We start from the raw sequence: 12,952 nt of genomic DNA on the forward strand, positions 1-12,952 counted from the left end.
TAACACTATACAAAGAATAATGAATCTCTATCTGAGTAATACATCCCATTCTGACAACACAAGGGTGTGAAGAAAGGGTGCAGGAAGGATTTCAGAGACAAAGGATTTCAGCCACAACGAGCAGCTAAAGTTTTGTTCCTGCAATGAACAGATTTCATACGGTGTGCAATTTAATGGCTGGTTTGAAACATGAAGCAAGGAAGCAGGCGCAGGCCAATTGTTTTCCCTGCTGTTCAATAAGATCACAATGAAATTTAGGCAGGGAAATGCTTGTATTGAGGGATAGGACTGGGGGGGGACAGATTTAAAATATAGGTAAAAGGGTAATTTGAGGCAAAAATTCTTAGTTAGAGGATGGTTAGAATCTGGGATTCAGGAGTACTGGAAACATGGTCTCAGTATTATTTAATACAGCTCTTTGTTCATTTATCAGTCAGTATTTTACAGCGTGACGGTAATACATCTGCTAGCAGCTAGCACAGACTTGATGAGTCAAATGACACCCTTTTGTAATTCCATAATTTTATGATTGATTTCATAACTAGAAAAGCAGACATCAAGGCTGCAAATTATTATTTATAAAAAATGCACATAATCTAAGACGGAGCTTGTCATTCTAACACCAAAAGAGAAATAAAGCATTATCAGTGTTAAGGGGGTTGAAATGGGGTTGTGCGTCAAGTAAATAATGCAGAATATAAAGCAGTGTAGTAGCAGGTTTCCTCAAAACCAGTTTCACTTCTGCTTTATCGTAATAACAACCTACCTTCCAACAATTCTACCTGCTGATGAACTAGAAGTTGATCGACCTATGATAGAAACATAATGTTAATCATCTCTGTATAACAAATGAATTCTAAAAATATATATATCCCTTTGGAGAACATTTCACTTTGACAATCAAAGATTTTAAAAAAATTTTTTGCTGCTTTGATAGGTTTAGCCAAATGTTTACCCAATTCAAGACGTGTTTAAAATGTCTGAGTGCAGCACTGCTTTTAACAGATGGATCTCTGCTAAGATTTATTGAGTTATATAGCATGGAAAAGGTTCGAATGTCCATGCCAACAGAGGTTCTTACCTACACTTATCTCATTTACTGTTGTTCTGCTTGTATCATTGTTCGGTTTCCACAACAATGTTCTAGTGGTGTAATTTCAGCGCACAATTATTATCCTATCAACAGCAAAAAATGCTCTGCTTGAGATGCCTTTCATGCAAGCAAACAACTTTCCATCTTCACCCTCGAGGTATGTTTCCTGCCGACTGTAATTGTATCCTTAAAATCCTCATAAACAGTTGCAATATTTAATTATCATATAGTTTGGCGAACACTTTGAGTCATAAAACCCTCAAAGATCACTGAAATATGGGGGTCAACTTGTATGTCATATCTACTTTTGAGACCTTAAGCTCAGCTCAAAACTGTTTGATGCCAATTCGGTGTACGTCGACCCTGGAATCACAACTCCTGTTCCTTGACACCTCCCCACTGTCAGGCACAACCATAACCCACCTAGACATTCTACAATTATATAGAGCCCGAGGACCCCGTTCCTGCCAGGAGAACGAGATCGCCGCTCCTGCCCGGTAAGCTGAGGCCACCTCTTCTGCCACGTAGGTTAAGGTCGCCGCTCCTGCTCCAGAGGTCACTGCTTCTGCCATGTGGCAGAAGTGGTGACCTCTTTCTCTAGAGCAGTAACCTCGTTCTCCCAGCAGGAGCAGGAAAAGGTCACCGCTCCTGCCCGGTCGGCTGGTGTTTTTTTAAAAAAAAATTGTTTACAGTAATTCACAGCTTTGGCAATTGGGGTGCTTTTAAAAAGTTTTGGGTTATTGCTGGCACTGCCATTGGCTGTCAAAAAAATTGTGTCGAAAAAAAGGCAGTAGGATCACATGGGCCAGTGGAATCAGTGCTGGGACTTGCACGGACCTGTCGGGAGAGAGCGGGGCAGTGGGATCAGTGCGGGGACTTACATGGGGCTGTCGGGAGAGAGCAGGGCAGTGGGAGGACTTACACGGGGCTGTTGGGAGAGAGCGGGGCAGTGGGGGGACTTACACGGGGCTGTCGGGAGAGAGCGGGGCAGTGGGATCATTGTGGGGTCTGTGGGGAGAGAGCGGGGCAGTGGGATCAGTGTGGGGGCTGTGGAATCTGTGAGGGGATTGATACAAAGCTGTCGGGAGACACTGAAAATTTGAAGTACAGTATAGATTCAAACATGATAACTTTGAAAAAAAAATCACAAATCAGATCATCGTAAGTCAGAGACTATCTGTATTTTTTAATTTTTTAACATTTATTTTCCTTGATTTTTTTTTTGCTAGTTGCTTGAGGGTGCTGGCTGCTTGAAGTCCAGATACCATGGGTTTTTAAACTGTATTTGGAAAACTATTTTAGGTTCATTCAGATACATGCTGACTTCCTACCATAGTAGGACCTTGATGAAGGGCTCAAGCTCAAAACGTTGGTGATGTATCTTCACCTTTGCTACATAAAGGCACTGTTTGACCTGCTGAGTTTCTACAGCATTTGTGTGTTTTCTTTCTCCTACCATAGTTGCCTTGCTACAGAGACAATGAAATTTGAACCTGTTTTGAAATTGGATGCTGATGTGCTTGAGTTTCACACCTGATGACCTTGTTTACACATGGAATTGGTGTAAATTGCTTCCACAACAGAAAGCTGGTCCTGGGGAATTTAAATCTTTTATTTCCTCATCTATAGTTCCTCCAGCACTGGTAAAATAATGTTGCCTTTGGTCTGTTCTACCTGATCTTTCTCCGTAGCTCTTATTCCATGCTGTGTTTTACTGCTGCATGGTTGACTGCTGGATTGCTCACAAATTAAACTTTCTCACAGCACCTCAGTGACAATAAATTTGTACTTAACCAATGTTTAGCACAGTTTCAACATGATATCCTAACTCTTATATTCAATTTTTTGGCCTAAGAAGGAAAGCATGTCAAAAATCATTTATCACCACCTTCTCCATTAGTGTTGGCATTTTTGGGGGAGTGGGGGGGGGCACTATGAACTTGATCCCCAAGGTTCCTCTGTGCATCTTTAGTTCTGCAGTCCCTGACATTCACTGTACATGATGGAGAAGATGGATTCAAACACAACAAAGAATCCAGGGTCTATGGACATCAAGAAACTGAAAGAAATATGTATCAATCAAGCATATGAGTCAATAGGCTGTTGACATCCTAAAATGCATGATGCCATTATCCTTGGTTTCATTAAACTCCATCTGTCACCACTCTGCCCAATGTTTTAACTGATGTATGGCCCTTTATTCCCATTCAAAACCTTCTTTGCTATCCATTACTCTACCAATTATTGCCTCATCAGCAAACTGACTAAACAACAGACATTCATTCTCTGAAAACTCTACTATGTAAATAATTAGGTCTGAGGAATCCATTGTCCTTGAAGCTCAATGACCTATTTACCTTCTTTCAGTTCCTTGATATGTGTGTGTGTGTGTGTGTGTGTGTGTGTGTGTGTGTGTGTGTGTGTGTGTGTGTGTGTAACATATACCTAACTAAGCACCTGCAATAACAATTAATGGTTTAAAAGGCAAACATACCATACTTACACTGAGCAAACATAATTTCCATCAATATATAAACTTTAAAAAATAACACTACTTTCTTTGAAAACATTTAACCATCACTGTATCTGCAGTTTCTGGAGTGACCCTTACTAAGCATGGATGAGGAAACTCTTCAAAAGAGTTACCCCAATGGCATTATTGGGTGATGTCATTGCTGTTTCACACGCCTTTATTCAACCAGCTGCAATGAGTAAAGCACGGCCAAGGCCCTCCGCTGGCTGAATATTTGCTCCCATCTTCACCAAAGGTTTATATGTTACTTCAGAGAACATTTACCATCACAATTTTAATCTTACATACATCTTATCTCATATTATTCTTATTTATTTTTATATTTTCATTTTTTTTTCCTTGAGTTTTTTTGCTGGTTGCTCGAATTCTGGATACCGGGGGTTCTACTGCATGAAAATGGCAATGATCCCAGTTGCACCAATCCCTGCAGATTTACGTCAGAATTAAAGATCCACCCACCATTTACCTTCTGTCTCCAATGACCTTGCCAATATTGCTTCTGGTTCACTAGCACACTTTGATTCCCTTGTGCCTCAACATTTTTATGCAGGCCAACCATTTGGGATCGTGTTTTCTGAATGCACTTTAAAAAAGCTTTTGACATCTATCACCATGTCTCCATCAATGTCCTTAGCCACCTCCTCAAAAAGTTCGATCAGATTTGTAAGCATGATACTCCCTGCGCAAAACCATGTCAAAACCTTCCCTTTGCAAGTGAATGCAAAGCCCTGTCCCTCTAATTCCACAACCATAACCCTATAACCATTTATGGAGTGGAAACAGGCCACGTTGGCCTTTCGAGTCCGCACCGGTTCACTGATTTTGTGCGCCCTCTTCAGGCTAGTTCCCTGCCACTAATGTTAGACTCCCCAAACAGTCATTTACAGGCTTATTCCTACTGGCCTTTTTAAACAAGTGAAATCATGACTTTCCTTTGAGACTTCTAGTACTTAAGAAAGATGAAACAATCTTAGTCTGAGCTTCAGTCATGTCTCCCCGTGCACCTTGGTGTAAATTATGCCTGGCCCTAGGAATCTATCCAATTTATTCTGCTCCAGTATTTCTTGCACTTAGCCCTTCTTGGTACATTTGTGCTCCAGGATATCAGCCAAAACTCCCTAGACCCTGCGTCATTCTCTCTGGTGGGAGAAATGTAGTCATTGGCGATCTTGCTCATATCACCAGGCTACAGGCACAGCTTGCCCCACTGGGGGGGGGGGGGGGGTTAGTTCTTCTGCCATGTCTTTATTCTCTATTTTCAATGTATATAAAGTGCCCACACTTGCTGTTGTTTGTGCATGGATATGTTAATGTTTGTGGAAAATATAACATTATTTTGTGGCATTCTGGGACTTCTGCTGGAAAAGTTGGCCATCATAGAATGTAAAGGATTTTGGGACTATAGCTGTAGAAGTAACTATAGGCCATTTCATGTCAGGCCTCCACCTTGCAGCCGGCTACAGGAGCAGACGGAAAACTAAGAACTTACCTGTCAAACAGCAGCCCTAAAAGGCTGCTTCAGTGTTCCATTCATATACAGAGATGCCTTGTCACGCCGTCTGGAGCCAATGGAGGTGAGGCAGCTGGTGCCATAGTACCATCCATCATAAAAATGTGGCAGAGCAATGGCTGTCTTCCCTACCCATAATCCCCAAGGCAGCTGGAACTGTTCTGGGAACCACAGAGGGGTTTCAGCTGCCTGAGGGATTATGGGTAGGAAAGACAGTCATTGCTCTGCCGCGTTTTGACCTGTAGAGAGTGGACCTGAAAACCGCATCATCAGCCCACCCCTAAACAGCTGCTAAGCGTGGCTGTTCATTCAAATTGATCGGCGGAGCGCAGCGCTCCACTGATTATCCCTCTCCAAGGGGGGTTAAATTATGGAGCTCGGAGTCGACCTTCACACATTCAGAGAGGTACGTGATTGTGCATTTTAGCGGAGGTTTTTTGCCTTTACATTTGAATTTTTGCCCTATCTGAAAGGGCCTCAAGTTTAGTTTTTTTTAAAAGTAATTAAGAGCTTTGTTTCCCTAGAAATGTTGTCACATAAATCAGTTGAAAAGCCTGTCTTATCTGTAAAGAGGTACAAACTGCAACATTCCTCATCTGTGAGACACATTAAATATGACAGGCTGAGAATGAGTGATTAGAGATAAGAATTAATTAAAAGTCTTTGTAAGTTTCTATTGAATGATCAAGGTAACTGTTACAAAATCCGATTTAATGAACAAATGTAAAGTTGTTTCCAATTAGTAGGAAAATGTGAAACCACAGGTAGGCATTGATCCAATTTACTATACAAGTTGACCCCTTTCAGACTGATCTTTGAGAAAGGACAAAGTACTAGAGAAGAGTCTCTGACTTTTCCTATTGCCTCCTCCCTCCGGCTAGCATTACTGCAGTTGAAGTATAGACTGCATTTTAAACTGGTTCTGGGGTTCTCTGCTGTATTCTTTATTCAGAAGCAAGTTTTCAGCATGGGGAAACTTTTACATTAAAAGCTCCTACAGTTTGTTTTCAATCACTTACCTGCGTAAGATACTCCAGGCCAGGTGGGCAGTTTGGGATGCTGATGGGCATTGGCATCATCTGATGATCACTTTGACCTTTTACTCCTGGAGGAACTTGAGGGGCATAATAGACTCCAGATGGCAAGGCCATTGGAGGGCAAGATCCAGGCGGCAGGGCCCCAGGTGGGTATGATCCAGGCAGCAAGGCCCCAGGTGGGCATGATCCAGGTGGCAAGGCCCCAGGTGGGCATGATCCAGGCGGCAAGGCCCCAGGTGGGTTATTTTGCTGAGAACCAATTCCTAAGAGCATAACATTCAACAGCAACAAATTCTTCACATGTATAAAACAATTTCCTACCAAATTCAAAAATAACCTCTGATGAACACTTGGAATCTCAGAACAACTCCGGTTAGATAATGACAAACAAACTCTGAGTTTGTAAAACATATTTAGAACATTGACATTTAAACTTTGAGACTTGAAGCTGACTCCCTTAATGGGTCTTGCATGGATTCAAGTCCAATTATGACGCTGAGACAAAGGGAAAGCTTGGTTAAAATCAAGGCTAATATTTCACAACAATTATCAACTCACCTACTCAATCTAATCAGTCGTTGAAGGATATGTCCGAATTTTTGGACAATGAGTTAGAACTATATCTCAGTATAAAATCTCTTGATTTCAAATGAGATATATTAAGTAAGTCTAATGCTGAGCAAGCTAATGGAATTTGGCATGTGATGTAACATATGGAATTTTTTTCTCATGGACTTCAACAGAACTTAATTATCTGTCGAGATGCCTATCAGCTGACTCAAGCAGAGATAGATTTTATTGTGTACTGCGTATTGTGGACTTTCTCAATAAATTGCAGAAGACAAGTTCATCTGTTTTGCAAAAGAATCTGACTTTTGCTTCTCTAGTTGCAGGTGTGCCCTTTCAATAAATAGTCACAGCTATAAGAAACAAAATAGACCCTTCCGCCCGACTCCTCCATCCTGACTGTCTTGTCCACCTAAATAAATCCTTTTCTACCAATACTATCGCCACATCAGTTTTTGTACAAACAGTAAATATTTATCTATCCTCTTTATCTCAAGTAGTAATTTTAATTTATACAGATAGAACATAGAATACAGTACAGTACTGGCTCTTTAGCCCTCAATGTTTTGCCGACCCATATATTCATTCCAAAAAAAGTACTAAACCCTCCCTATCCCAAAACCCTCCATTTTTTTTCCATCTGTGTCTGTCTTAGAGTCTCTTAAATGTACCCAATGTTTCAGCCTCCACTATCATCCCTGGCAAGGCATTCCAGGCACTCACAGCTCTCTGTGTAAAAAATGAACTTATCCCTGATGTGTCCCCTAAACTTTACTCCCTTAACTTTGTACAAATGTTCTCTGGCGTTTAGTTCAGCCTGGTCAAAGCTCTTGTGGTTCATGCAACAGGAGAGGATTGGCTGCCTAATGTTTCACTTGAAATAAGGGAAACAAAAATGAACTCTGTGGTGACCTGAAAGAAAGAGGTCATTATCTGGAGAACCCTGATGGGGCAGGTTTCTTCGGCAAGACACTGATGTGGCTGATTAAAATGGATCAGTTTGTGTCCCGGAACAACAAATCTCTCTCTGAAAATTGACAAGAACCTTCCTGAGCGATAACCATTTACTTTTCAAGCACCAGAGCCTGGTGAACTTCATAAATGTTAAATTCTGTGCACAGTATAAGAATTGCCTGCAACCAGTGAACTTGGAGAAATGAGAAGTGAGATTTGTCTGTGAATCCAAGAACTTTTCTAAACTTATACACACATTACATACACATGCACTTAGAATTAGAAGGGGGTTAAGTTGGGTTAGTTAAGTTAATAGTGATAAGATAAAGTTTGATCCTGTTTTCATGTTTAAAGATAATTAAAAACAACTTTTGTTTAAATAACCATTCATCTTGGTGAATATCTATTGCTGCTGGGTTTTGGGGTCCTCTGGGTTCGTAACATTTTTTGGGGCTCGTCCTTTCGGATTGAAAATTGGAGTTTTTTGTGATTTATTAATTAATTGTTTTTTTCAAGCTATTTTAAAGATTGTGTGTGGAAAAACAGCAGCCATGGATGTTGATACATTTCTTGTCACAACCATCACCTGCAGAGCTGCAGAGCAAGAGAAAAGAGGAACTGATAGTTATTTCTAAGGCATTAAAGCTGTCTGAAGTCATGCATTGGATGAGGAAAATACAAATACTGAAGATTATAGTGAAATATTATATGGGGGAGGGAAACTTTGTTGATAAAGACTTAGATAATTTTGCGGAGGATAGATCTTTTGAGTTGCAATTGGAATTGAAGATGGAAGAAGAAAGAGAGAAACGGAGGGTGTTGGAGGCTGAGAAACAGAGACAATATTAGACAGAGGAAGCTGAAAAACAAAAGAAATATGATTTGGAAAAGATTGAAAGGAACAGATGGTTTCAATTAGAGAAGTTAAAAATTGAGATGGAGGGAAGTAAGAGAATTGAGGCTGTAACTCCTGGGGAGAGGTTTTTGGCTAGTAGAGAGGTAAATATAATTCCTTCTTTTGATGAGGGAGATATAGATACATATTTTCAGCTTTTTAAAAAGGTTGCTGAGAGGTAAAAATGGCCAAATGAAAAATGGCCTCATGTTCCAAAGCGTGTGGAAGGGAAAAGTACAAATTGCATACTCTAGCTTGACTGCACAGCAAGTGGCAAATTATGGCACTGTTAAGCAAGCAGTATTGAAAGCTTGGGAGTTGGTTCCAGAAGCATATAGACAAAAATTTAGAAGTTTGGTGAAAATATGGAATTAATCTTGTCTGGATTTTGCTCTGAAGCAATCTGTATGGTTTGATCATTGGTGCGCCTCAAAAGGAATAAACAATGATTTTGACGGATTGAGAGAATCGATGTTAATTGAGAAAATTATGCCTGGATGAGAAAGACGTAGGGACCTGGCGGCAAATGGTTAGATTCGCAGATGAATTTGGTCTGATTCACAAAAATATATTTCAGATTAGTAAGCCTGTTCAGAAAGTTAATGTGGAGCAGACTAATAAACCTGAAATTAAGTCTGGGGAGAATGGTAAGAGAAAAGATGAAGGTCAGGTGGGAAAGGACAGAACTTCTGGATTTGTATGTCATTTTTGTAAGAAACCTGGTCACGTTATTTGTTTAGTGTTGAAAAAGAGATGAGAAAAGGAGGTTTTACCAGAAGTATGTATTCAGACAGTTGAATTTAAGGAGAGCAGATGTTCCAAACCTGGTAAGGATGTAATGGATATTTTCAAATCTTTTGTGTCAGAGGGATTGATTTCAGTAAAGGAGGGAGAATCACAGGTTCCAGTTAAAATTCTGAGAGATACTGCTCAGTTATTGTTGTTGGTAAGTGTTTTAACTCTTGATCAACAGGGGAGATGACTTTGATTAAATGTGTTGGAGGTGAGGTAGAGTCAATATCTCTTTACAACATAGTGCTGAATTCAGAATTAGTTAAAGGACCTCTTCTCTTGTAGTAGGAGTAATTTCAAAGTTACTCATGCAGGGATTCTCATTTTTATTAGGGAATGTCCGAGGGGAAGTCCGTCAAACATCAGAGGGGGAGAGGGGGAAAGTAATGACAAGGTACCATAGTGGTGGTAACGGTATAAATAGAATCAAATGTAACAATTCTCAATGTCAGGAATGTATAGATATGGAAGTCAGAGTGGGAACAGACTCTGAACAGTTTTCCTTTTGTAAATGATTTATGGTGAATAAAGTCTACCATATATTTCAGCGTATAAGTCAACCAGCGTACAAGTCGACCCCCATTTGTCAAGCTCATTTTAAAGGTTTTATGGTATGTCTGGTGTACAAGTCGACCCCAATTGTGGGCCATTGACCAGTGTATATGTTGACCCCCCTCCTCCCAAAGATTGTGCAGATTGATCTGCTGGGCGTTGACCAGAGGTGATTGCTATCATGGAGGGTCCAGCGACACAATGCAACTCACAACAAAAACATGAAGCAAGGTTTAAGTTTAAGGGTCGAATTATACACCAAATCTGCTTTTTATGAGTTGACATTATGCCAGATTGGTACAGATTGGATTTGAGCTGAATTTAAGGTCTCAGAAGTATATCCAGCATTCAAGTCGATACCCATTTTTGAGAGTTTTTTGGGTTTCATGACTTGACTTATACGTCAAAATATATGGTATTTTCAGTTTTATTACATGACAATAAATTGTGTCAGACGTCTACCTTTTCTTTCGGCAGCTCACTCCATAAACCTAGGGCCTGTTATGTGAGATAAGTAGCCCTCAGGTCCCTTTCAAATGTTTCCCCTTACTTCAAATCTATGGCCACTAGTTTTTGATTACCCTACCCTGGATAAAGAGAAAATATTTACCTTATCTAAGCCCATCATGATTTTCTCAGACATTTCTTGTTTTAGTAACATTTAAAAAAAATTGAAATTTCAGCCATAATTCTGAAATAATTTCCTACCTGTCGTGGCCATCACACAGTGTTCTTTGAGGGTGATCAACTAAAGAGAGGAAACAAAATAGGATTGCTAAGACTTATTTACATTTCTTCCTTTGCAGAAATAAGAATTCATCTTTGGTCAAGTGCCACGCAAAGTTTCCGAAGCATCTATGAAAATCCAACTGGATAGCGGCAGCTACATTGCTCCTGCAATAACACACACACACACACCAGTGAGCAGACTCGTTTTTTGCAGGCTGCTGGGCTGCACTTATACTCCCAGCCTGGACCTGGCTGAGAACCGTCTTGGAGAGCGCTGACATCACCCGGGTGTCACATGGTCCCCCAGCGCGGGTTTCTGAGCCCCGTACAGTAAGGGAAACCCCCTGATGGCGTCATTTTGGCAGGCTGCCCCGCCGCGTGGCTTACAAGCAGGGCCGGTTTGCCTGCCTTGTGGTGAGTCGCCACAGAGCCCCCCACCAGAACCAGCGCCAATGTCCTTTTTTGCTGGGCAGCCTTGCTTCTTGGGCTGGGCAATGATCACCGGCTTGGTGGGACGAGGTGCGCTGGCTTCAGCCTGTCCACGGTAAACAGCTCCCGCCTGCCACCAATGTTCAGCATGAACGTCGAGCCAGAATGCTGTGCAACCCTGTATGGCTCCTCATACGGTCGCTGCAGAGGTGCCACGGTCGGGTCCCGCTGAACGAAAACGTACTCCGCGGAAAGCAGTTCGCCGGGAACGTGAGAAGGGTGGGTGCCATGCCTGGGCAGCGGTGGGGGTTCGAACAAGTCCAAGCATGCCCTGAGGTGAGGAAGTAGATCATGCGGCGACTGCTGGGGATTGTGAGGTGCGTTGACGAACTCACCAGGTAGTGCCAGTGGCGCACTGTAGACCAACTCAGCTGATGACGCCTGCAGATCTTCCTTGGGAGTGGAGCAGATGCCCAGGAGCACCCAAGACAGTTCGTCCACCCAGTCGGGGCCGGTGAGGCGGGCCATGAGCGCCGACTTAAGGTGGTGGTGCAGACTTTCGACCAGTCCATTGACCTGTGGATGGTGCGATGTAGCTGGATCCCTAACCTGTTGGCGAGCTGTGCCCAGAGCGCAGATGTGTACTGGCGCCCCGATCTCTGGTGAGGTGACCCAGGACGCCGAACCGGACGACCCAACCATGCAACAGTGCTCGGGAGCAGGAGTCGTTGGAGGCGTCTGACATCGGGATCTACGAGTGGTGCGGTCCACAACTGTAAACAGGTAACGGTTGTCCCGGGAAACCACGTGAATGTGGCTGAACCGTTCCTGGACATGCTCGAACTCCTATATGGGCACCCTGTTGTGCCTGTACACGTTGGACATTTGGCAATGGGTGCATGTTCTGGCCCAGCCCGTGATCTGGTTTCGCAGCCCATGCCATATGAACCGTTCTGCCACCAGCTGGAGCATGGACCTGATGGACGGATGTAAAAGGTCATGGATGTGATGGAAGACCTGCCTGTGCCACTGCTGGGGAACCACTGGCCGCAGGGTGCCCAAGGAGATATCGCACAGGATGGTACCTTCACTACTTGGAGTCGGGAGGTCTTGGAACCGCAGGCCCATGATGGCGGTCTTGAAGGCCCTCGTCTCCTCATCAGATTCCTGGTCCCAGGCGAGCTGGTTGAAGTCAAGGTCGGGCGTCAGCCCGCAAATGGCCGGTTGCGATAGTGCATCGGCAACCACATTGTCCTTCCCCGCCTTGTGCATAATGTCGGTAGTAAACTCTGACACGAAGGAGAGGTGACGCTGCAGGCAGGCCAACCAAGGATCCTTTGCCATCGCGAGCGGCTGCGTGAGGGGTTTGTGGTCGGTGAAGATCATAAAACTTCTCCCCTCAAAAAAATAGCGGAAATGCCGCACTGCCAGGTACAAGCCCAGTAACTCGCGGTCGAAGGCACTATACTTGCATTCTGGCGGGCGGAGCAGGCGGCTGAAGAATGCCAGCGGCTTCCAATGTCCATTCACCCGCTGTTCCAGGATGGCTCCAACAGCTATGGTAGAGGCATCGACAGAGTGCCACATGCAGGTCAGTGTGCGGGTGGGTGAGCCTGGTGGCCTTCGCGAGGGCGTCCTTGGTGGCCTCTAATGCGACGCAGTCTTCTGGGTTCCAAGAGAGTGTCTTGTGTTTCGCCACGATGAGGGCGAATAGCGGCTGCATGATGCGCACAGCTCCCGGGATGAAGCAGTTGTAAAAGTTGACCATACCTGCGAACTCCTGCAGCCCCTTGAGGCTGTCCAGGTGTGGGAACTCCCTGATAGCAGCGATCTTCGCAGCAGCCGACATGGGTCCTTTGGC

At 43.3% G+C, this 12,952-nt stretch overlaps 1 protein-coding gene across 2 annotated transcripts in view; it reads right to left on the bottom strand.

Moving 5' to 3' along the window:
* The window catches only part of LOC138742672 (phospholipid scramblase 2-like), a 44,711-nt gene that overhangs the window by 19,156 nt on the left and 12,603 nt on the right, over window positions 1-12,952 (bottom strand). For both annotated transcript variants that reach the window (XM_069897391.1, XM_069897392.1), the window contains 3 exons: window positions 10,642-10,681; window positions 6,156-6,436; window positions 767-809 (listed from right to left, as the gene is read on the bottom strand). In XM_069897391.1, coding sequence (XP_069753492.1) covers window positions 767-809; window positions 6,156-6,436; window positions 10,642-10,654 — 337 coding nt within the window. In that variant the 5' untranslated portion in view covers window positions 10,655-10,681. The remainder of the gene's footprint in view (window positions 1-766; window positions 810-6,155; window positions 6,437-10,641; window positions 10,682-12,952) is intronic.

This window comes from Narcine bancroftii, chromosome 9, assembly GCF_036971445.1.
Source record: "Narcine bancroftii isolate sNarBan1 chromosome 9, sNarBan1.hap1, whole genome shotgun sequence".
NCBI lineage: Eukaryota > Metazoa > Chordata > Chondrichthyes > Torpediniformes > Narcinidae > Narcine > Narcine bancroftii.